General features: G+C 40.8%; 1 protein-coding gene across 2 annotated transcripts in view; it reads left to right on the top strand.

Moving 5' to 3' along the window:
• LOC124593696 (nascent polypeptide-associated complex subunit alpha, muscle-specific form-like) overlaps positions 1 to 26,146 on the top strand; it is a 338,173-nt gene that overhangs the window by 154,022 nt on the left and 158,005 nt on the right. For both annotated transcript variants that reach the window (XM_047131999.1, XM_047131998.1), the window contains exon 3: positions 17,505 to 18,089. In XM_047131999.1, coding sequence (XP_046987955.1) covers positions 17,505 to 18,089 — 585 coding nt within the window. The remainder of the gene's footprint in view (positions 1 to 17,504; positions 18,090 to 26,146) is intronic.

The following is a 26,146-nucleotide window of genomic DNA, read 5'->3' as shown; positions in this document are numbered from 1 at the left end:
CTCTCTCTCTCTCTCTCTCTCTCTCCCCCCCCCCCCCCCCCTCTCTCTCTCTCTCTCTCTCTCTCTCTCTCCCCCCCCCCCCCCTCTCTCTCTCTCTCTCTCTCTCTCTCTCTCTCTCTCTCTCTCTCTCTCTCTCTCTCTCTCTCTCTCCCCCCCCTCCAAAGCATGGGATCGCCCTTAAATACCAATGTTTTGTCTGCCAATAAGTTTAAAAAAAGTCCTGTTTCGTCTGTGTTGTAAATATCTTTCAGCCTGTATTTTGTAATTGTACTTGGGAGATCATTTTCTTTCAAACATTCCACGGTGACATTACCCATAGCGTTAGCCTCCAGACAAACTCTGCGGCCAATAATGGCTAATCTTATTTTGAAGCGGCGTAACCAACCAGAAGAGGCATGCAAGTTTTTAACATTTAACTTTTTTAGGAATTCTAAAGCATTTTCTTTCAGTATTGCGCCTGAAAGAGGTACATTAGCTGCGCTTGAAACCAAGTTTTTACGCATTTCTCCACGTCTGAAAACTTTGCAACCTGTGTACGCATGCGCTTCTCACCACTTGGCCCGGCTTTAGAAGCACTAGATCTTACCAGCGTATCATTGGCCAGTATGGTAGCCCCATAATTATCGCGTGCATGGAAATTGGAAACTACACTACAAAAAATTGATTTCACTCACAGCAAAAATACTCCTAGTTTCACTCAGTGTGCTTTCCACGTACTTACACTACAGTGAAGTGAAGTGGCACTGGTATGTATTGTGTGATTGTTGGGCCGCGGGCCGCATTCCCCCTCCTAAGGTCCCCATTACAGTCGCGATCGAGAAGCGCTACCGTGCGGCGTTCATGAATTCACACGGCGCGGCGCGTCATGCCGCCACTGCGAACAGGAGCAGCTGTTGCTGTGAGCAACTTCGATGCTCTGCTGATACTGCTGCTGTGCTCGCTGACGTCTTGTGCCGACTGTTCGTTCATAAGCGGCTACCGCTGCTCGACCGGTCAACAGCGCCCCCGAGTGGCGTCTTGTGAAGGCCGCTTTTGGGAGCAATGTTCCTCCAGGTTATAGGATGCTGAAATTGACAACCACAAGGTCAACAAGAAGTGTCGCCATGTGTACCGTAGCTAAGGCTGCAATAACAACGACGACTTTGCGTGCAGGCAGCAAACCAACAATCACTGGCCGCACACGTACGAAATGTTTTCAGACGATTTCCTGGTCTTTATAATGTGTAAATGTGACGAAAATGACTGTAGAAGAGTAGAAATAATACCGTGATAGTGCGAAAACGTATAAATGGGAAACGTGAAAGTGGGGTAACTTTGCACGCAAAATCGAAAAAGTGCACAGCATACAACATATAAGTGCGAAAAAATGGTTCAAATGGCTCTGAGCACTATGGGACTTAACATCTATGGTCATCAGCCCCCTAGAACTTAGAACTACTTAAACCTAACTAACCTAAGGACAGCACACCACACCCAGCCATCACGAGGCAGAGAAAATCCCTGACCCCGCTGGGAATCGAACCCGGGAACCCGGGCGTGGGAAGCGAGAAAAGTGCGAAAAACGTTGAGCTGAGAGACGTATAAATGCACTGTCATTGTATTAATTTTGTACGGGCACATGGGGTACGCACGCACACCGTTAGGTAAGTTCGTCCTGCTAACCTGCATCTGTGTTGGGTCATACGGTGCAGTATGTCCCGAATGTGTGTATCATCCGCTGACATCGTAGCAGATACTGCTTTGTTCGTGCTGAGTATTTGTAGAAGGTGGTGCTGTCCCCGCTGAAACTGCCGTAGTTAAAATTCATGGCATCCAGTACCCTTCGTAATGAAAGGTGTCGTGTTCTCCATTCTACAGTCCCTATTTTCTTCATAACTCTTCATCACCCTTTGTAATTCAAATGCTCATATCCGACAGTCATTAACGAGTGCTAGTCCTGCAAGGTTCGCAGGAGAGCTTCTGTGAAGTTTGGAAGGTAGGAGACGATATACTGGCAGAAGTGAAGCTGTGACGACCGGGCGTGAGTCGTGCTTCGGTAGCACAGATGGTAGAGCACTTGCCCGCGAAAGTCAAAGGTCCCGAGTTCGAGTCTCGGTCGGGCACACAGTTTTAACCTGCCAGGAAGTTTCAGTCATTAAATAGTTGCGGGCAGAAGTCATATGTAGAGAAAAAAGGGGATTGTACAGAAAAAGTCCCCTCCGTAGCTGCATGTGAATGTGTTGAACTACCAGTGACACTGAGGATAAGCAGTTTTAGCTTAGGGGAGAGGTGAAATGGATAAAATCCGTGCCCACGATCGGTTCACAAACATTTGCGATGATGAAGTGCCGTGGAAATTTGTCGTACAACCAGAGTTCCTCGGCGTGCGTGATAGTTCCAAATAGCCTTATGTGAGAGTTTTTGGCAGCGCATAGTTGGTCGACAGACGTCTTACGCCCTTTTAGTGATTGTTCTGGAATGGTCACTTCAGAGCCACTGTCGGCAAGGAAGCAGTGTTTTGTTGAGTTGTCTGTCATGTATAATCTACCATTGTCACTTGCAAACAGGGCAGAACTAGTTTGGCCCACATGTTTGATGTTTGAGATGTAGGCAACTATTGAGTGTAGCGAACCACAGCACCCATTACAGATCACACTTGCATTCGGGTGGTTACATGGCATGAACAGTTGCGCGCAGTGGTCGCTGAAGCGGGCCTTAAACCCACACAGCTGCACCCCCGCGCTGCTGTGAGAAATGTTTTCGTCAGCCATAGGTGTCGTAGTCACAGTCGGTCGAAGGTCACCACCCATACAGCGGGCGCTGCTGACGTCATCCGTGAGTGTATGTAATTGCTTAAGTTTTGTTGGCTCCTTGTGGTTGAAGGCGGCGTGTCGTGGAAAAAATGTGGTAGAGGTGGTTATTGTTGTCCAACACATCCGAGTATTGTCATTGCTGTAGGACGGCAAAACGTCTGTCAGCCATGATTTGTGCGAAATCATTGCCTACTATATCTGCAGCGATAATTTGATTAAACAGGGTGTCCAGAATGTGCTGCCTGGAATGTAAATACAGTTGGTTGATGCACGGAGATGTCTCCAAAGCTGAGATGGTGTCCTGTTGCCGAATTTTTCCTTGTAAATCGCATGTCGCAGCTGTTAATCTGGTGTCTTGGGCAGTCAGTGGAGCAATGCTTTCTTTGCACTGTCGAATTTGCCTTTGTTCGGAGGTCCTTGTATGATGTCGGTAACGGCATGGGCGTGATCTATATTGCTTAGGCCCATGAACTTGGAAGTATTGAAGATTCTGGCTAGGCCCCGCATGGAGTTGTGAACAGACTTGGCTGGTTTGTTCCCGACACAGATGACCCGGTAAAATCAAATGAGGTGTTACCATGTAGACGTGAATTAGTTGGCAGAATACTATCTCGCTGGCGTGAGGGAATATCGCCCTCATCATCGAAATCAACTAGGAGGTCGAAAGGTGTTAGACATATAGACATAGTTCTTGCACGCGTTCACCATTCATGTTGGTGATGGTAAGACATGGATGTTTAACATCACCACCTTTCTTAAACAAAACTGAAGTTACTTAAAATAGCCGAGAAATGAAATATTAACTTTCTGTAAATTCTAACTTGAAAAATTAGCAATGACAGCAAATTAAAGAAAAATGTGGCCTCTTTTGATGAAATATAGTTTCTTTGATTTTGTTGGTAATGATTTTACGTAAATTATTAAACAATTTCAGTAGCAACTTTAAAATAGCTGCGGCCCACAGTTAGGTTGGAACGCAGTTCTTTCGGTAATCCATAAATTGACCGTGAAATTTAATGCTGTTTCCTTTCGAAAAGGAATATGTGATTTATAATCGGGCTTCGTAATGTAAAAATTATTGCAGGTGTTATCGGAATTTGAAGACAAAAGATAGTTGCACATCAAATGGTGACTGAAAATTACACGGACCAGAAGAAAAGAGTCCGTATTTAATTATTCCACAAGTACCACTCTTCTAAGGAAAGGAGTAGTATTTTAATGAAATAAAGAATGACTTTAACGATATATTTTCATAGTAATTGACACTCACCTTACATTTGGTCATTACTGGCTAATCGCTAGTTATGACGGCAAACCAAATATGTCTGAACGTAATACCTATATATGACTCCTATACGTTTAATCCTGGAATCAAAACGTTTATTCTCCAGGTTAGATTTAACGCTGAACACCCATCTAAATTAACATCAGATCAAAGGTAGCACAATTCAGAATCGAGCGAGCGAGCAAAATAAGCAAACAAAGAGATCAAAACGTGGGATAGAGAACCCTGGTACAGTGGCTTATATAATCTCTTATGTCGATAACCTTTTTGTCATTAGAGATTACATTAATGGTGGCGGCTCTGGTACCTCTGGTACAGTTCATCTATCCCTAAAGTTGTATAGGCCCTACTTTGTGTTAGGCCGCGCGGTCTCAGGCGCCTTGCCACGGTCGCACGGTTCCCTCTGTCGGAGGTTCGAGTCCACCCTCGGGCATGGGTGTTGTGTTGCCCTTAGCGTAAGTTAAAGTTAGATTAAGTAGTGTGTAAGCCCAGGGACCGATGACCTCAGTAGTTTGGTCCCATAGGAACTTACCACCACCACTTTTCGTTTGCGCACATTACGGCGTCTGTTTCCACACATTAAGATTAGATTTGTCTCAGTTTTCGTTCCATAGATCACAAAACGAGATGAGTCTTGTGAGTGTTGAATATATCAGAAAGTATAACATAAAAACATATAACTATAATAGTTACTACCCTGATCATTTGTCGGCAGATTATCGAAATTAGTGAATACAATGCGGTAAACTGGAGTAGCTAATATTTACAGAATTAACACGGCGTCAGAATGAACCATTGTTATGCACTCTCAATAAATTTATCATACAAAAAATACCTAATCTTGGCTGTTTTGACCAAGTGTTGACAAAACTGAAATCTAACAGGCATTTTTACGTAAGCTGGTCTAACAGTCTCTGTTAAGATACTCATCTATAGAGTACGAGGAGTTGCCTATCAAAAAGTTTTTCGAAGTCTGTTTAAACTGTGCTTTATGTGAAATCAAGTTTTTAATTGTTGCTGGCAATTTATTGAAAATGTGTTCTTATTCCTAGTATTGATACTGTGTATTGAGCTATTGGTTGGAAATAAAGATATGCTGCTTGCAGCAAATTTCATTAAGAAATAAATGTACTGAGAAGCATTGGTTAGAATACCAAATTCCTTGAACAGGTTTCTACATGATGATCTTGAATTTATACCGCAAATGATTCTTATCACACGCTTTTGCACCCTAAAAACTTTTGCTCGTTTTGGTGAGTTACCCCAGAATATGATCCCGTGCAACATAATAGAATGAAAGTAAGCAAAGTATGCTAGTTTTTTTATGTATTAACTTTTTTGGGGGGAGGGGGGGGGGGTGCACTGTAAAGTTTCGCTGTGACGCCACAGAAGCCCCCTTAGTTGTTGAGATCACACTAAACACTTATATTTGTCAACATTCAACTGCCGTTCGCTTTACTATTGTCATTTACAAAGTTCATTGTTATGAATCTGAATTTTTTATTGCATGAGCCTTTCATCGTTCTACTGCTATTAGATGTCATGCACTCAGTTAACTAAGGGCGACTCATCGTAATTTGATTACGCATTTCTTTATTTACATTTTCGTTCTTGGCGTTTACCTTTGCCGCTTGACTGTGACCTGTTTCCTAACTTTGCCTCGATTAGAAATCGTTCGTCCACCTATTCAGGCGCGTTCCCATGGAAAATTGGGCGAAAACCAGGGATGGACTTATGGTCCTCAGCGTCTATGTTATATTCATAAATGCATTCAACACTGGCATAGCAACATAAAATGTTACAAGATATATAATTATGACAGTATGAAACATTATAAAAAATTTGGACATTGTTTCATAAAATATTACATGAATATGAAATTTTTCAGAATTTCGTTAGCGTTCTTGACAACATATTTTAGATACTCGTAGAAGCGGCAAAAATTAAATGCACACAAGTTAACTACAAAGTTATGGAGGTCGATGACCTGAACCCCCTGCGTTTGAATTAAGGTATTTACAAAGTCATCCTTCATTTAATATTACTGAAAAGAATTGTTGTACTCTTTCTCTGTACTTAGGTACATATTCTGACAACTTCAGCAAAAAGTAACTACAGTGACAGTTCTAAGCTTCATTACATTAAGTGCTTAAATTATTTAGTTCATGTTCTGGTTTAGTACCGTATTTTCATGTACAGTACACAATCACATACTAAAAGGCACAAACATAAATATCACCAAAGTTAAGCTGAATGTGTACGAAGTCTTGACTGGATTACTATGTACAGTTATCAGTTGCGTATTTAGATAATCTCTGAGGATGATTTCCTGCTGTTCCACAGGTATTTTGCATAACACAAGTTCTTTATCTAATATGACATGTCTTTCACAGACAAATTAGTTTATCTTTACCGTAATATTTTGTCTGTATCTTTCACTGGCAACACCAGTGAAGTGTGAAAACTATACAGGGGGGTCCATTGATAGTGACTGGGCCAAATATATCTCGAAATAAGCATCAAACGAAAAAACTACGCCGGGCGGTGTGGCCGTGCGGTTCTAGGCGCTTCAGTCTGGAGCCGCGTGACCGCTACGGTCGCAGGTTCGAATACTGCCTCTGGCATGGATGTGTGTGATGTCCTTAGGTTTAATTAGTTCGAAGTTCTAAGCGACTGATGACCTCAGAAGTTAAGTTGCATAGTGCTCAGAGCTATTTGAACCAACCATTTGAAAAAACTACAAAGAACGAAACTCGTCTACCTTGAAGGGGGGAACCAAATGGCGCTATGGTTGGCCCGCTAGATGGCGCTGCCATAGGTCAAACGGATATCAATTGCGATTTTTTTAAAAATAGGAACCCCTATTTTTATTACATATTCGTGTAATAACATTCCGCCAGTGCGGACGGTATTTGCTTCGTGATACATTACCCGTGTTAAAATGGACCGTTTACCAATTGCGGAAAACGTCGGTATCGTGTTGATGTATGGCTATTGTGATCAAAATGCCCAACGGGCGTGTGCTATGTATGCTGTTCGGTATCCTGGACGACATCATCTAAGTGTCCGGACCGTTCGCCGGATAGTTACGTGATTTAAGGAAACAGGAAGTGTTCAGCCACATGTGAAACGTCAACCACGACCTGCAACAAATGCTGATGCCCAAGTAGGTGTTTTAGCTGCTGTCGCGGCTAATCCGCACATCAGTAGTAGACAAATTGCGCGAGAATCGGTAATCTCAAAAACGTCGGTATTGAGAATGGTACATCAACATCGATTCCACCCGTACCATATTTCTATGCACCAGGAATTGCATGGCGACGACTTTGAACGTCGTGTACATTTCTGCCACTGGGCACAAGAGAAGTTACGGGACGATGACAGATTTTTTGCACGCGTTCTATTTAGCGACGAAGCGTCATTCACCAACAGCGGTAACGTAAACCGGCATAATATGCACTAATGGGCAAAGGAAATTCCGCGATGGCTGCGACAAGTGGAACATCAGCGACCTTGGCGGGCATTATGGGAGGAAGAGTAATTGGCCCCCATTTTATCGATGGCAATCTGAATGGTGCAAATGGTTCAAGTGGCTCTGAGCACTATGGGACTTAACATCTATGGTCATCAGTCCCCTAGAACTTAGAACTACTTAAACCTAACTATCCTAAGGACATCACACAACACCCAGTCATCACGGGACAGAGAAAATCCCTGACCCCGCCGGGAATCGAACCCGGGCGCGGGAAGCGAGAACGCTACCGCATGACCACGAGCTGCGGACTGAATGGTGCAATGTATGCTGATTTCCTACGTAATGTTCTACCGATGTTACTACAAGATGTTTCACTGCATGACAGAATGGCGATGTACTTCCAACATGATGGATGTCCGGCACATAGCTCGCGTGCGGTTGAAGCGGTATTGAATAGCATATTTCATGACAGGTGGATTGGTCGTCGAAGCCCGCACGTTCACCGGAACTGACGTCCCGGGATTTCTTTCTGTGGGGAAAGTTGAAGGATATTTGCTATCGTGATCCACCGACAACGCCTGACAACATGCGTCAGCGCATTGTCAATGCATGTGCGAACATTACGGAAGGCGAACTACTCGCTGTTGAGAGGATTGTCGTTACACGTATTGCCAAATGCATTGAAGTTGACGGACATCATTTTGAGCATTTATTGCATTAATGTGGTATTTAAGGTAATCACGCTGTAACAGCATGCATTCTGAGAAATGATAAGTTCACAAAGGTACATGTATCACATTGGACCAATCGAAATAAAATGTTCAAACGTACCTACGTTCTGTATTTTAATTTAAAAAACCTACCTGTTACCAACTGTTCGTCTAAAATTGTGAGCCATATGTTTGTGACTATTACAGCACCATCTATCATAAAGCGAAAAAAGTGGTCAACTAAAACATTCCTATTTCTTTACGTACTACATGAATATGAAATAAAAATGGATGTTTCTATTTTAAAAAACGCATTTGATATCCGTTTGACATATGGCAGCGCCATCTAGCGGGCCAACTATAGCGTCATCTGGTTTCCCCCTTCAAGCTAGACAAGTTTCGTTCTTTGTAGTTTTTTCGTTTGACGCTTATTTCGTGAGATATTTGGCCCGGTCACTATCAATGGACCACCCAAACTGACAGAGTTTTTTTTTAATCAAAATATGCCATTAACCTAACAAATACTATTCTTTCTAGGATCTTTGACAAAATGGGAAGAAGGCTAACTGGTCTGTAATTATCTGGGAACTTGTGATCACCTTTTTTTGAATAGTGGTAGTACTCTGGAAATCTTCATTTTGTGTGGGAAGATTCCTTTTTCGAGACATGAGTTGACTAAGTGACAGAGGGGTTTAGCAATTTCCCAAGTAGTTAGGTTCAAAATTTTATTTGACAGGCCATTTATGTCTGTGGATGCCTTTCTTTTTAGTTTCTCTGTTATTTTTCTTATCTCTTGTTCAGTTGCCGGATACAGGTAACATGAGTTAATGGGTGACTTTTGTTTATTCTCAACTAGTTTTTGGGCTTGCAGAGAATCACTATTGTTACCCTTTGTAAGTTGTTGGAAGATGCTGTTAAAATATTGGTTGAAAGTGTTGCTAATGATTATTGGATCTTCTGTTACAACAACATTGATTTTTAGGCTTAAGCTTTTATTGTTATTTCCTGATGACTTTCATGTTTCTCTGTTTATTATCTTCCAAGTATTTCTGACTTTGTTGGGAGCTTGTGTAATAACATTTCCATTGCACAGTTTTTTTACAGTTATTAAAGTTTTATTGTATATCTTTTTATAGGCTCTATAATATTCAACAAAATTAATAAGTCTATCTGGAGCTTTCCAAATTACATGAAGTAGTTTCAACTTTGACAGGATACTAATAGACCTTTTGTTAGCCATGGCAGATTTCCTCACATTTTCTTTATTAGTTTAGTTTTGGTTGGCAAACACTCTTCAATTATTTTTAAATATGTATCTATGAAACTGTTATATTTATCATTAACACTATTAGATAAGTATATTTCTGGCCACTTTTCATTATGTAGTTATATCTTTAGGTATGTTATGTTAGAACTTCTCATGTCTCTGTAAGGGATAATGCTGAGTGACTCTAATTTCCCTACTTCTTTTATTATTACTGTGAGTTGTGATCCGATGTTTCTTCTATAAGGCAATTATCTCTGCCAGACTGAATATTTGTAATTATGTAATCAACGGCAGTTTGAGTGTTCATACTTATTCTCGTATAGTTTTTAATTGTGTTAGTTAAACCATACATTATGAATAAGCTCTCTAGTTCCGTTTTATGTTTTGATTCAGATAGGGAGTCAATATTCAAATCTCTGCATAAAATTAACTTGTTCTTCGATGGTACTTTTCCATTTAGAGATTACATTTATTGTTGCAACTCAGGTATCCCTGATACAGTTCATCTATCCCTAAAATTTTATACTTTTTGTGCACTTTACAGTGTCTGTTTCCACATATTCAGGGTAAAAATTTATATAATGTGGCTGTGATGCCATAACAGAATGTCACTTCCCTGTTTCGCTAATCGTAGACTGGCTCGGATGGAAGAAAACATTATACGAATCATTTTGAAAGTCACGATTTTGTTCATATAGTTCAAAAAGAGTGTAATCGTGGAATGGCTCCATTGTCAAAGCGAACACAATGTGCCGAAGTACATGTGTTAAAATTGTAGCTGCTGCTATTCGTTGAAGGGTCACCACTGTAGTGGTTTTAATGGGGTCATGAAGAGTGGACTGAGCCCTTTTGAGGTCAAATGAGCTATTTGACTGGGAAGTAACAGCTCCAGTCACGAAAACTGACAAAGGTATGTAGAGTGGGGTGCTGTCCACATGCCTCTCCATACCCACATCTAGTGGCTGAGGATGATGACATGGCGGTCAGTCAGTACCATTGAGTCTTCGAAGGCCTGTTCGGAGTGAGTTCCGTTCAGAATGCTCACAGAATACTAATAAATGCAGTTAACACACAATTTATTACTGAAAAAGTATGTACAACAGAAACGTGTGTGCACAATACAATTGCTCATAGTGAAATGAGTGGGCTAGTGTGTCAAAGATGCTTATTTATGTAATATTTTATGTCATAAGTAGTGAAGTCCCCATGTATCCAATACCATGTTACAACAATAAAGGTTATGTACACATGGTAATTGTATTGTACTTCTACATACATCATTGTGAAATTCACATTAAAAACGAATAAAACATTGACAATAAGTGGAAATTTAATGTAGGCATTGTCAATGAGATAATATCTTATAGAACTGAACTACGAAAGAGCAATATGGAATGATAATAATAAGTAAACAGGCACACACCCATTCACATGTTGTTTATCATGCGCAACTCAAGAACATCCTGAAGAGGCCTGTTTAGAGAAGTAGATATACTAACTACTTCTTCTCAATATATTTACTCCTTAATAAAGTTTGTCATTAAAAATTATCACTTTTTTGAACCAACAGCTCAGTTCATGGAATCAGTATTAGAAATGAGAATAATCTTCACAAGGATTTAAAGTCTTGTACAAAAAGGTGTGCATTATTCAGGAACACACAGTTTCAATAACTTGCCAGCAGCCATTAAAAGCTTAACAACCAATGAAATTAAGTTTAAGAGAAGCCTAAAGGATTTATTGGTGGCTAGCTCCTTCTACTCCATTGATGAATTTCCCAGTAGAACCAGTTGATTTTTTTTTTCTATTATATGTTTACCACATTATAAATAAAGGAACATTTTTATTAAATTTTAAATTCATTGCATTAGTGCAATCTTAGTAAATGTTTGTTGTAAAATGATCCTTACATATAATGCTCATAAAAAAGACAATCATTCTGCTTGGGACCTGTGGGAGGTACATTAGCTTATTTGTTTTGGTTGCAAATATTTATCATGTATTATTGTGTTTCTGATAGGTTCTACATCCTGGAAGACCAACTCACTGTAGATCAATTGGAATGAAAGTAAATCTGATCTAATCTAAATAAGCTTTGGGATTAACATAAATGATACTATGCAGTTAGTATAAGACTTCAGAAATTTTATTAAAGATTTTCAAAGCACTTTAGTGCCAAATACAGTTCATCATCACCATCATCTTGGACAGTTTCCAGCCACTGGCTGGGTCTGTCGGGAACACAAGCCTCTCCATCGTGTTCTGTCTTTCCACCATTCCCCCTCTTCCACCTTCGTCCAGTTCTCTCCTCTTCTTGTCACACATTCCTTCACTCCCTTCACCCATCTATCTCTTGGTCTTCCCCTGGGCCTCTTCCCCTCCAGTTGCAGATCAAACATCCTCTTTGGAATTCTTCCCTCATCCATTCTCTTCATGTGTCCATACCACTGCAGTCTTGATTTTTCTATCCTGTCCTGTACTGGTTCCTCCTTTAGTCTTTCCCTCACATTCACATTTCGCAATCTGTCTCGTCTTGTTACACTCAACCTGCTCCTCTGGAACTTCATTTCACTAGCTTGTATTCTACTTTTGTCGCTTTTGTGCATTACCCATGTCTCACTTCCGTATGCCAATATGGGGACAAAGTAGGTTCGGTATATAATTCCCTTGGATTTCTGTGGCACCTCCTTACTCCAAATAAGCCCCCTAATGCATTTGAAGAACTGCCCTGCTTTTCTGCACCTTTCATTTATTTCTATTGCGTTTCCCCCCTTACTTTCAATCATGCTTCCCAGGTACTTGAAGTTCTCTACCACTTGTAGTTTTTCCCCTCCACAAGTTATATCCACATTTGGCCTATTCTTCTTCCTTGTTGTGACAGTTATTTCACTTTTCTTTGCAGAGAAATGCATTCAATATTGTGCTGCCGTTGCCTCCCATACATCTAACTGCTCTTGCACCTCCTTCTCGCAATTTCCCCATAACATCAGGTCATCGGCAAAAAGCACTGCTTTCATTTTATGATCCCCAATTGCATCTGATACTTGCTGTAGGATTTCATCCATAACAATAATAAACAATAAAGGCGAAAGTGCACTTCCCTGTCGCAGCTCATTTTCCAGCTTGAACCATGCAGTACGTTCCCTCCCCACTTTCACACAACTCTCACTTCCCTCATACATTTTTCTGACTTTTCGTGTTATCTCTTCATCTATCCCTTTTGCGTTCAGCACATCCCAGAGCTTGTCCCTATAGATACTGTCATACACCTTCTCAATATCTAAAAAGGCTATGATTAAGTCCTTCCCGTACTCATAGTGCCTTTCCTGCAGTTGCCTTACCACAAATATGAGGTCCGTTGTTGATCTTCCCGGTCTGAAACCATACTGCTCCTCTTGCAGTCTACTTTCAATACTGCTTCTTATTCTCTTCTCCAGGATCTTTTCATAGACTTTTCCACAGTGGCATAGCAGGGTGATTCCTCTGTAGTTCTCACATCTCCTTTTATCCCCTTTCTTGAAGATCGGGACTATAATTCCTTTCTTCAAATCCTCAGGAATTCTGTTCTCCTTCCACACCACCCTCAGCACTCTGTATAGTCACTGGGTTCCTACTTCTCCTGCTGCTCGTATCATATCCACTGTTACTTCGTCCCAACCTGGTGCCTTGCCCCCTTTCATCCCCTTTATGGCTTCTTCCACTTCATTCCAAGTTAGATCATCAATTTCCCCACTATTATAATCGTCTGCTGCCTTAGGCTCTCCATCGCTGTTAGTTACCCGCTTGGCGGCATTCAACAGATCTTCAAAGTACTCCTTCCAAATCTTTTTGAGCTCATGCATTTCCTCCACAACTCTTCCATTATTATCCATGATCCTCAGGCACTCGCTTCTGTCGTTCCTCTTATTTCTTACCATGGTGTAAAGTACTTTTTTGTTCCCTTCACTGTCCTCTTCTAACATTCTTGTCCATTTTTCCATCCACTTCTTCTTCTCCGCCCTTACTATGGTCTGTGCCGCTTTCTTGCTTTCCTTATATTTTACCCTAGCTTCCTCTGTTCGGGTCTGGAACCATTCTCTGAAGGCTTTGTTCTTTCGAAGTACTGCCTCTTTACATATGTTGTTCCACCATGGGGTTTCCTTACTTCTCCTCTTTGTGCTAGTTCTTCCGCACACAGTCTCAGCTGCCTCAACTAGAGCCCTCTTAAAATCTCCCCATTCTTCTTCCACTGTTCTCTGATCTTCCTTTGGCAGCTTCTTCCTGATCAGTGTCTGGTACTGGGTCCTCCGTTCATCCTCTTTCAGCATCCATGTCTTCAACCTTTTCTCCTGTATGTCTGTTGCCCTCCTATCTTTTTTCTCTCTCAGGGTGGCTACCAACAGCCGATGGTCACTGTCTAAAGCCTCAGATGGAATGACCTTAACATCTGTGAGGCTGCTCATCATCTGCCTATCCACTAGTACATAGTCTACTACTGAAGTTTGGGACCAGTCTCCACTGTACCAAGTTATTTTGTGGTTACTTCTCTTCTTGTACCAGGAATTTGCAATCGCCAGCCCATTCCTCTTGCAGAATTCCAGCAACAATTTTCCTTCTCTATTTCGCTTCCCCCAGCCCTCTGGTCCCATTATCTCCTCGAATCCTTTCCTGTCTGTGCCAACATGTGCATTGAGGTCCCCTATTATAATCTGATTACCTCCATTTAGCTGCTTTTGCATGCCATCTTCAAATTCCTCCTTCTCCTTTTTTGTACACCCCACCTGTGGGGCATATGCTTGGATGATTTCAATGCTTTTTCCTTTCACTCGTACTCTGGCTTTTATCATTCGATCATTGATACCTTCCACCTCCTCCTGCAGACCCTCTCTGACCACTATTGCCACTCCATTTCTTTCCCTCTCATTCCCTATCCAGTACAGTTTACATCCTTTACTTAGTGGTTTTTCACCAACTCCTCTCCTCCTAGTCTCAGCAAGTCCCAAGATGTCCAATTTCATCCTTTCCATCATTTCTACAATTTCTTCTAACTTCCCAGTTAGAGTCCTTACGTTTAAGGTGCCCAGTCGTAAACCATCTCGTAATCCTTTTCCATTGCTTGGTCGGTTTCCTTTAAATCCGTTCCGTGATCCGAGGCATGTTCCCTTTTTGAAAGCAGTTGATTTATCCACTACTGGCTTGCTAGGCCTATCGCAGCTTCACCAGAGTCCCGTTAGCCGTCACGTTTCAGGGTTCCCATAGGGCCTTCCCAGCTACCATAGCGGTCCTGGGGCACACGAAGTCCCCGCTGTACATCGCCCCTATAGGCAGTCCCCTACTTTGTGCCGTTGCCCATCTCCCACGACTTGGACGAGGGGTTGGACTTATGGGAAACAGTGCCAAATACAGTTACTGTATCAAATTTATATTCCTGTTTCAAGTAATGACTACTGTGGTTTTATGATCGTAGGTTGTAGGAAACATGATCAACAAAAAAAGGGGGAAGTTCCATTGAACAGACTTTCAGTGAATTGATATAAAAAAATTCGGAAAGAGTAATTGAGAAGCTACATTTAACACAATGTTCTTTAACTTAGCTGATATATGTATTACAGTAGACATTATGAATTTAGTGGCATATTGTCTTTCTCTAACATTCTTCCTCAAGATCTCAGTGGTGCTTTCTTGTTAAATAATCCATTGTGATAGATTTATTATGCTGACATGTCGCTAGATTGCCATTATGTATGTGTTGAGTCATGTACTTTCTCAAAGCACTGCAAGTGTACGCAGCTGTATTTATGCATACTGCAACCCTCACTTTCCACTACACACTACTACTGCACATCTCTTGTATCAACAAAATAACCTCAAATAACCAGTGCAGTTTTCTTTGAGACATTAACAGAATTGTTTATATGTATATTTTGTTTCATACTATACATTCTGTTGTTTGCATGTTATTTGAGCCTTTAAGAAAATATATCATAAAAGTAATAAATTTACAACATTGCACAGAAAATAATATAAAAGCCTCTACACAAGTAGTTCCCTTGACCACTACCTGATGGCACTACATTTACACAATGTTTGTGTATACATTGAGATACTTAAAAACTGAATTATTTATCAAATTGATAAATCAAAGAAAGAAAATTATGTTGTGCCTTCATCTCTTCAATGTGCGTATAGTTAATGTGTGTTCATGTCTTGAATGTACTGCGTCATTACAACTCACAGAGGAAGTCTTTTGCAGCACTCTTCCTCTGTGTTGTTCATCTTTCTGGAATGCTTATTGCCTGAGATTGATGACGTAGACTGAGAAGTATCGAGAAAGAGCTGTGGATGTTTTGTCACCAATCATTTAATGAGCGCTAGTGTGTCACAGAGGTGCTTATTCAATGTAGATGACACAGCATCGTGTGTCATTGAGAGACTACTTTCAAAATTTGGTATGTTTCAAGAAGGGTAAAGCTATGTTACCCCACACACACACACACACACACACCTTACAAAATTACCATGATATTAAATATTAGAGAAATGAGTTCGAAATTCACAGAAGCTTACCAGCGATAATTCTGTCTATGCACAATTTGTGAATGGAATTAGAGAGGATCTATTACGGTAAGGTAGTTTGCAGAATAAAATTGAAGCTGTAGATGTAGAAGTGTGTATATGCATGTAGAGTAATTTGCCACTTCATTATAAGAATCCCCTGACATCTAATATTTGCATGCCTTTCCTAGTTTTTTATGCAACCCAACTACGCTATCTGATCAAAGGTATCTGGACACACCTGCGGGAGGTGAAATTTACAGCTAGATATCGCAAGAGGCAAATATGTCAGTATAAAAGGAGGCAGGGATTATTGTTTTATCAGTAAAGGTGCAGTAACAGCAGAATGGGTTGATACAAAGAGCTCAGTGACTTCAAACATGGGATAGCCATGTGAGTAAGAAGTCCATCAGGGACATTGCAACCCTGCTGTCCAAGTAGACTGTTTGTGATAATATTGTGAAGTGGAAACACCAAGTAACAATAACAGCTAAACCAAGACCTGTCAAACCTCGTGTGATGACAGACAAGGATTGATGAGCATTGCAAAGGGTGATTGTAAAAAATCACCTGAAATCAGCAGAAGAAATCACTAGTACTTCCAGTAATCGAGCTAGCACAATGTGTACAAAGTTGGTAAGAATGGGGCACAATAATTCAGCAGCTGTTCGTAAGCCACTTATTTCTGTAGCCACTACTAAGCAACGCTTGAAGTGGTGTGTAGAGTGATACCACTGGACATTAAATGACTGGAAATGAGTGATTTGGAGTGACGAATCACACTATACCACGTGGCAATCTGATGGAATGGTTTAGGTTTTGCCAATGTCTGGAGAACATTATATGCCATTATGTGTAGTGCCAACAGTGAAGTATGGCGGAGGTGATATTACAATACAGGGTCGTTTTTTGTAGATAGTGTGTGTCCTTTATTGTGCCTAAGAAAACACAACATGCAAAAAGGTAGGAACACATTTTATAGCATTTTGTACTGAGCACAATAAAGGAATAGTTGGAGGTGATCACTGATTTTATCAGCATGAATGTGCACCCTGTCATAAAGCAGTGTCTGTGAGGCAATGGTTTTTGGAAAATATCATTCCTGAAATGAACTGACCTACCTGAAGTCCTGACCTGAGGTCAATGGCACATCTTTGGAATGAGTTGGAACATCAACTTTGTTCTCAACTGCAGGGTCACTACCTTATGTGGTTTTTGGCTCTTGAGAAGGAATAGGCTGCCATTCCTCTACAGATATTCAGGCACCTCAATGAAAGCGTCCCTAACAGAATCAATCCACCATTAAATGTGAGTGATAACAACACCCCATATAAATGTTTACTAATAAGTGTCCACATACTTTTCACCAGATAGCGTAATTTACCAAACCATTTTTAGAGAATATATATTTGGATATTTGACATATTCTTTTGTCTTTCAGCAGCTGAGCGGCAGTGGATATCAGACCACCAACATGCCCCCCATGCGTAGTGTGGCCATTGGTACTGAGGATGAATATTTCCATTCAGCAAGAAGAACGAGGGATGGCCAAGAAAGCAGTGGTAATGCAGAACCTATGGTAGCCAGATTGCGTGTGCGGACACCACATGACATTAGTGATATGAGTAGTGCAGGAGTTTCCCCAGTGGTTCAGGTGCCTCTACAACAGTCAGACCCCTTTAATGGACATATAACTGAAGTGTCATCACTGCCACACAGATCAGACAGTGTTCAGGGTATTGATAGTATTCATGCAATTGGAGCTACAGAACAGTCACCATCGAGCATTACAGTATTGCGTTTGTCTGCAAGTGGTACTGCAGTTCAACAAGAGGAGTTAGGGAGGAGTGCCTCAAGACAGTCGGAGCCTGTGGCTCACACATCATCCCCGGGAGAGGCCTGTGTAACACAAGACCCCACATCAGATTGTGCCCCAGCGGAAGACACAGATGTAGTGTGCCTTTCAGTCAAGTCTTCATCAACTGTGGTGCAAAGTGGTCCCTCAACATCCCGATCATCATGTGAGGTAAGTATAGTGTTGACTCATTGCTGCATCAACTCTTATGCAGCAGGATACTGGAAATCTTACGCTTAAGGTGTACCTTCCCACAAACCCATTGAACATCAAGAACCATACTGACGTAAGTTGTTATTGCTGCAAAAGAATGAAGAAGAATGCATCTGACAATATGTAACTACTGTAAAGAATGAAACAAGTCACCTGCTTAAGATCATGAACAAGTTGAGTCCCACAAAGTTACTGCATATTTTCATGAGTGTAACACTAGCAACCTAACACTTGTGTTTTTGCTCTTGTGTTGTGGTCTTCAGTCCAGAGACTGGTTTGATGCAGCTTTCCATGCTACTCTATCCTGTGCAAGCTTCTTCATCTCCCAGTACCTACTGCAACCTACATCCTTCTGAATCTGCTTAGTGTATTCATCTCTTGCTCCCTCTATGATTTTTACCCTCCACGCTGCCATCCAATACTAAATCGGTGATCCCTTGATGCCTCAGAACATGTCCTATCAACTGACCCATCCAATTTTCATCCAGAGCGCTATGTGAGTTCACTCATTTGCTCGGAATGGGAGATCAACAAGTGTCTGCCACCTTTGGCCAGTTGGCAATGACAGACTCGAGGTGCACACCCTACAGTCCTTACCAAATGATTTTACAGAAACTATTTGGTAAAAATAAATCATTTTTGCTTTACCTGTAGCTTTATGTGTCAGGTTTGTGATGATGTGCTCATCATTTTGTTAAAGGTCATAGTTATTGTGATATTTATGTGGAAGTAAGGCACTGCGTGATATTCAAAAAAGTTTTCAATACAAAATAGGGGTCATTATGATTTTGCATTTGGCACATGTTACATAATATGTTGCTATGTATGAAATTTAGCTAACATATTGAAATTTTCTTTAGACTTGGGTGGAGGTCTCTATCTGTCACCAATCTTGCGACAACTGATCTGACGTAACACACGCCTGTGATTGTGCTGCGCCAGCGATAAAGCCAAGATGGCATATCCACATCATTCCACGTATTTCATAAATGGTTTGAGATATCAGTTAGAGGTTTTGGCGAATGATAGCATGCAAAGAGGGGAGTATTTTACCGTATGGTTACTATCCAAATTTCATTACCTAAGTATTTTGCTACTAACTACAGAATTTTTCAATGAAAGAACGTAATTGTTAAGGGCCATCGAAAGCTGGTGAAATGAGAGATGCTATGGGGTTTGGAACTACATTAGTGAAGAACTGCACAACTTTTACTCAAAATTCACCACTCATGGTGCTTCTTTGAAAGAAGAATGGTTAACAACTCAGGCAAAAATAAATTGCTAAACTCGGCCTTGGATGAGGGGTCAACCTCGGTGTAGGCAGTACCTAGGGCGGCCACTCAAAATGGTATTTATCAGATGAAAGGGAGTATCAGTGCCACCACATACGACAATATCAACGTGGAACTAACAAAATGTTTTATCAAATTACAAAGTGCTTGGATTGAATAAATGATGTAAACAGAAGCTATCAGTAGCTGCGGTCCTGTTCACACTGTTTTTTCATTACAGTGCATAGCTTATGTTTGTGATGCCATTCTGAATGCACTGTCACGTATGTGAAGTGGTCCCAGACATAGCAACATGGGATAAGAGATCTGTTCAAAAAATTTCGGAACTTTGTCTGCAAAATTTTTCTACCCATTCCTTGTACTTATTGTGCATGGTCTCCTTCGAAATACTCTCCTCCTCAATTGATACACTGTTCCCAATGCTGATTCCTCCTCCGGAAGCAGTGTACCCTATTGCCAAGGCAGATTCCTCTTCCGGAAGCAGTCTAGGTACACCTCTTGCAGGATCGTGCGAAGTGCCGTCTACGAATTTTCTTTTATCTTGTCTATCGTTGTAAAGCTTTGTCCTTTCAGTGAGGTGTTCAACTTCAGAAATTAAAAAGAAGTCTGCAGGGGCCAGGTCTGGAGAGTACAGAGAATGAGGCAGCACAGTGATTTCACTTTCTGTGCAATAGTCAAGCATCAACAGCAATGACTGTACGGTTGCATTATTGTAATACAAGAGCGATGAATCGTCTCGCCACATTTCTGGCCGTTTCCTTCTCACATTTTCCCGCAGGTATCACAACACGTCTCGGTAGTACCATCAATTAACAGTTTGTCCCTGTGGTACGAATTCGAGATGAACTAATCCTTCAAAGCAAAAACAAAAAGTATCAGTATGGTTTTGACATTTGACCTGACCTGACAAGCCTTTTTTGGTCTTGGAGAACCTTTCCCAATCCATTGTGGAGACTAAACCTTGCATAACCGTAGACCTACGTCTCATCACCAGTTACAATTCTCTTAAAGAACATCTCATTATCATTTGCACGATGCAAAAGCTCGTCACAGATTGAGCTGTGGGACGAACTTGGCAGCAACACGATGCATTCCAAAATGCTGTGTTAGGATTTTATGACATGATCCAGGCGAAAAGTTACTTTTTTCTGCAACGCTTTGGACAGTCAGTGTTTGATTGGCATGCACAATTTCGTTGACGTGTCGATGAGCAGTAGATGTCAAAGGGCATCCTGAACGAGTTGTCTTTAGCTTCCATCCAACCATTTTTAAAACGTTCGAACCATTCATAACACAAGTATGGCCAAAGCACTTATTGCCATTGGCTTCTGGCATCATTTGGTGTGTGTCTATAAAGTTTTTCTTGGGTTGCACACAAAATTTAATGCAGATACATTTCTCCTCTAACTCTGCCATCTCGGAATTCGCAATCTGTGCAACATTGTTCTACCCATTACAGCAGTGAACAATAACTTAACAGCCATACAACAGTGGAACTTCTGGCAGTTACACATTAAACACCGACATGTGCACAGATGCCATCCGCATTTTGCTCCAACGCACCATTGGTGCGAAATGATGAATGTTCCAGAATTTTTTGAACAGACCTTGTAAAAAAAGCCAACTTTTATGAGTTTTTCTTGGTGTTGCTTAATAACCAATGACCATGACTAGCCTTATATGTGCTGTATTGAAGCCGAGCTACTCCTATATAGATTAGGATGTATACACATCATATGTTGAACTACGCAATGATGTTGCATCAGGAGATGACCACAGACATTTGCATTCAGTACAGGCTACAAGTACCACAAAAAGACAGATCAGGGTGCAACGTTTGGGTCCACACAGGCAGCTGTACTAGATAACATACCCGCTTTCTACATATGTGAGAAGGACAACTAACACTTCACAAATTGTAGGTCAAGAATCTTACTCCAATATATGATATTTCAAATGGTTCAAGGGATCTCATATAGGTAAGAAACAAGATATACAATACATATTATCAGCTTCTATTAACGAAAGACACAACCTCTTCAGATTCCAGAGGGGGTAGCTAATCAGTTACAAATTCTAGTCTAAGTTTGTTGTCAGCAAATTACAGTAATACATACTCCAACAAGCACTCTTTGTTTGTTACACCTGATGGGAATACTTAAAGCTGCTATTTGATTGTATTGAGAGAGGAAAGGGGAGGATTTGAAATTCAAGGAGCACACTTATGCTTTACCCTCTGTGGTGAATCAATGTTTTCAGCTGTGTGCTTGTGGAACATTCCCAAACTGTAGAGCAGATTCTGGACACGTGCAGTACAAATACACATTGAGGTATACAGACTGTGTGAGCAATGGTGGCTGATAACATGATTCAGGGACGAAATTTGGTAATATTTTGCACCTGCTGTGTCATCAGGGACCATTGGGAAATGTTTTCTTGCGGCAAGAATAAGAATATGTGCAAATATTCCCATGGACAATCTGGCATCCTGAAAGTGTTGACTGGAGAGTAGAAAGGCTCTGAGAGTATGTTTTGTGTATATGTGATTGATTTATATATACGTGTATGGCATAGGCCTGATGAACTGCCTATTCTGTTGTGCATTCGCCCATGACACCTGTCCCATCCTCGGCTTCCAGTGGGGGAGGGGTTAGTGACATCAGTTACAACTTGGGGCTACATTTGGTGTTTCTACATGGTAAAGTAACCAGTGCCTGCTACATTGCACAGGCTGTTATGGTCATGCTACTGCAGTTTCTTCAACATAAAGGCAATGTGCCTTTTTCCCAGGGCAGTGCATGTCTACATATGGCTGCTGTGAAGCATGGTGGTGTACAATTTCCCTGGCTGGTGAGATCACCAGACCTTTCACCATTTGGACACTTGTGGAACATGATGAAGTGGGAACTTACTCATTATCCAGAATCTGCAAGAAACATGGCAGAATTGCAATAAAAGGTGCAAGATGCTTTGGACAGTCTATTGCTGGATGCCATTCAGCACCTTTATGATCATCTGCATTCGAGAGTAGTACATGCTTGCTTTGTTGATGGAAGGGGGGGGGGGGGGGGGACTGTGTTTTTGTGTATTGATGTGATATGAAATAGAACAAGCATGTGAGGATTGTGTAAGGGAAAGTGAATGGTCAGCTTCGGTTTCTCAGGAAAATTCTGGGAAAGTGTGGTTCATCTGTAAAGGAGACTGCATATAGGACATTAGTGTGACGTATTCTTGAGTACTGTAAGTGTTTGGGATCTGTACAAGGGCGGATTAAAGGAAGACATCAAAGCAATTCAGAAGTGGCCTGCTAAATTCGTTGCTGGTGGGTATGAGCAACACACACGTTTTGGACATGCTTCAGGAAATCAAATGGAAATCCCTCAAGGGAAGGTGACATTTTTTTCAAAGAACGCTATTGGGAAAATTTAGAGAATTACCATTTGAAGCTGGCTGCAGAATGATTCTGCTGTCTCCAGCAATCATTGCGCATAAGGACCAGATAGATAAGATATAAGAAATTGGGGCTTATATGGGGGCATGTAGATTTTCATTTTTCCCTTGCTATATTTGCGAGTGGAACACAGAAGGAAATGACTAGTAGTGGTATCGGGTACCCTGCACCGCTTGCCGTACGGTGGATTGCAGAGAATCTATGTAGATGTAAACTGTTTGGACACCCTTTATGATGCACATGTGTTTCACTTGGTTTGAATTTATCATATACTCTTACAATTAGAAACTACCTGTCACCTCACTTGTCAGTAGAATGATCTTATTCGTGAAGATTTTACAACTTTTTCAGCAGAGTATGTTCTCCAAGAAAATTAAAAAACTGGGTGATGCACATGTGTTCTCCTGGGGGAAGACTTGTGCCATGGCTCAGGAGCCAAAGGATGTAAAATTCACCACAAAAAATTGAGTGTAATTTGTGGTAGCTATAAACATAAGCAGTAACCTGTCTCTGTCATGGCCAGCCATGGCAGAGCCATCAGATGTGCAAACTTATATGCACACTAGACATACATCAAACAAATTTGAGAGTGAAACACATTTATACTTATTTGCAAGTCGAATCACAACACTCAAAAACATCACAAATACATATGATGAAAAAAAAATGTATGACAGTAATGGTTCACAGCATTTGAATACGAAACCTATTAATATTCGAAAGAATACTGAACACAGTGCCTCTAAAGTAGCTGTAATCAGTTACTAAACTTCTTAGACACACGTACCTCGGTGGACCAGGTAGGTGCGGAGGTATTATGCACTGCTACTCCGTTCTTGCAATTGGTTCAGGCATTTTTGTCACTGCTAGCTCCCATTCACTACAGAGGCATGTTATTCCAGCCAAGATGCTTCACACATTAGCTTTTAGATGTAACCGTCGTTTTTAAGCAGCATTATATATTTCACAGAAATGTAGGTTGCTATGATGTGGTACAAATTGAACTGTGTTGATGAAATGAAAATGCACGCTTTATATAGGTATAAGTGCATGCTGCATGGTCTAGCATTGTCGTTGTTCAGTAGTTTTTTAAACTTTACAAATGATATCAAAAAGCCAATTTTTCTTCTCTGTGTGTAAAAATGGGCAGTGGACAGTTTCTACACATGCTGTCATGTAAATATCACATGATGATTTTTCTAATGAGACAACTTAATGGGTTGGATGCAGCAAAGCAATTCAGAGGTATCTGGAGATTCTTTTGCAAACCATTAACGGGAAATTTTATAGAAATTACATTTGTGACAGACTGCGCAACATATACCTAGCATAAGGACCTTGAGGGCAGGTGAAATCGGGGATCATATGGAAGCACATAGTTGGTTGCCCATCATTAAAGTATCATTACTTGATCACAAGAAATGTTTATTAAGAGATTACATGACAATTATGTAAAACTTTCAAAATTGTTTAACAAGCAAACAGGATCCTAATTTCATCTCTTCGTTCAGACATGATAGTGGAGGAATGTAGTAGTTTGACTCCACCGATGATGCCTAGAGAAATGTGTACATATTTTACAACTATACCAAATATAACGGAAGATTGTTTTAGGATTTTGGTGCAGCTCTTCACAGTAGCGCATTTGCTGCAGCTAATTCCCCATAGTTTATATAGTTCATCCACACACGACAGTTCATCTACAAACGACATTACATCTACACATGACAGTAATATCCTACATCCAGTAGCTAACATTTAACATAACGGATAGTGAGAGTGTCATGGTTGCATGTGTTAGGCCATCATTACAGTGAACTACACCCCGATGTAGCATGACTCAATCCTCGTGCCACAGACACTCATTCTGCTGGAAGACAAAACACAGTTTGTTATACTGGACTACCAATGTCCCACATCTCAAATGCACATAAACAACTGATATGAATATCAAACAATTCGAAGGGTTTTCTAAATAATTTCTGATTAATTATATAGATGCTTGTGCAGGAAAATGTGCTGTAATAGTTCTTAAAGGTGTGTGGTTGATATGGCAGAGGTGGTAGAGTACTTACAGTTCTTGTAATAGTGCATTCATTTCATAATGTCATACAGTATAGTATATGGTGCATTCAGTAAGGTAGTAGAAGTAGATTAATATTATGTATCCAAACAGGTTCCCAGCTAGATACAAGAAGTAGTAGTAGTAGTAGTAGTAGTAGTAGTAGTAGTAGTAGTAATAAAGTCATGCCATACTGCCTCTGGCACCATATCTGCATACTTTGTGACAGGTGACAGTATTATTCTTTAATTAATACTCATTTTGCTGTAGGTATGCCTTGGTGTGATGGGAATTTGTTACTGATATAGACGAAATATAAATTCTAATCATCCTTCCTATAAATGGAAAGTGATCCAAAGTCCAGGCTAGCATGTTATTTTAAGTGATTTTTAGTTGAGTGCTCACCTAAATTGTGTTTTACTTTATACGTAAGGTGTCTAACGTTTACAGTGGATTTCTAAATTGTGGCTAGAGGAATCTGGAGGTGTGAGTGATGTAAAACGAGTTTCTAATAGATTGGTGGGATAGTGGGACTTCTGCAAGCAAGATTACGTGTTTCCATAGGGTTTCTAAATCATTTTCTGGTGAATGCTGGTATGATTCCTCCAACTGGCATAATTTCTCCAACAAGGGTGCATGTCAGAAGGTGCACATATGTATGTGGTATAGACATGTGATGATGGTTCCACAGGATTTCTGACTCATTTCCAATTAATACCAATGTGTCTCCTTTCACAAAGTAGACTTTTGCCGACAAAGGTTGTCAGTGGTTACGATAGTGAGGATTGGCTGTTACAACCTACACTAACTCCAGATGACCGATTCTTCCAGATTCCTAAGGATATTTTTACACAACTGCCGTAAATCGTGGGTACAGAGGTAATGTCCACTAAAGTTATGGATGTGTTCAGATAAAACAAATTTGGTGACTATGACATCAACGTGTTTCCCTCAAAAAGATGCAAGACCCTTTGACCCTTACACTACATGCAGTTATATAGGAGCTTGTGCAGAAAGCCTTTTGCTGATCCCAATAGCAAGAGTGAGGACATGTGATGGGAAATGATTACCCATATAGGCTTTGGGGAGGGAGGGCGGGTGGAGGGGGGGGGGGGTTGCAGGATTTCTAAAAGTCCGGTAGATTGAAGGACATTGAAATATAATCAACTGTAGTGAGAAATTGAAATGTTTCCAATAATCTTTAAACTTA

Source organism: Schistocerca americana, chromosome 2, assembly GCF_021461395.2.
Source record: "Schistocerca americana isolate TAMUIC-IGC-003095 chromosome 2, iqSchAmer2.1, whole genome shotgun sequence".
Classification (NCBI taxonomy): domain Eukaryota; kingdom Metazoa; phylum Arthropoda; class Insecta; order Orthoptera; family Acrididae; genus Schistocerca; species Schistocerca americana.
Note: the sequence above shows the minus strand (reverse complement) of the source record. Positions and strands in the feature narration are given on the sequence as shown.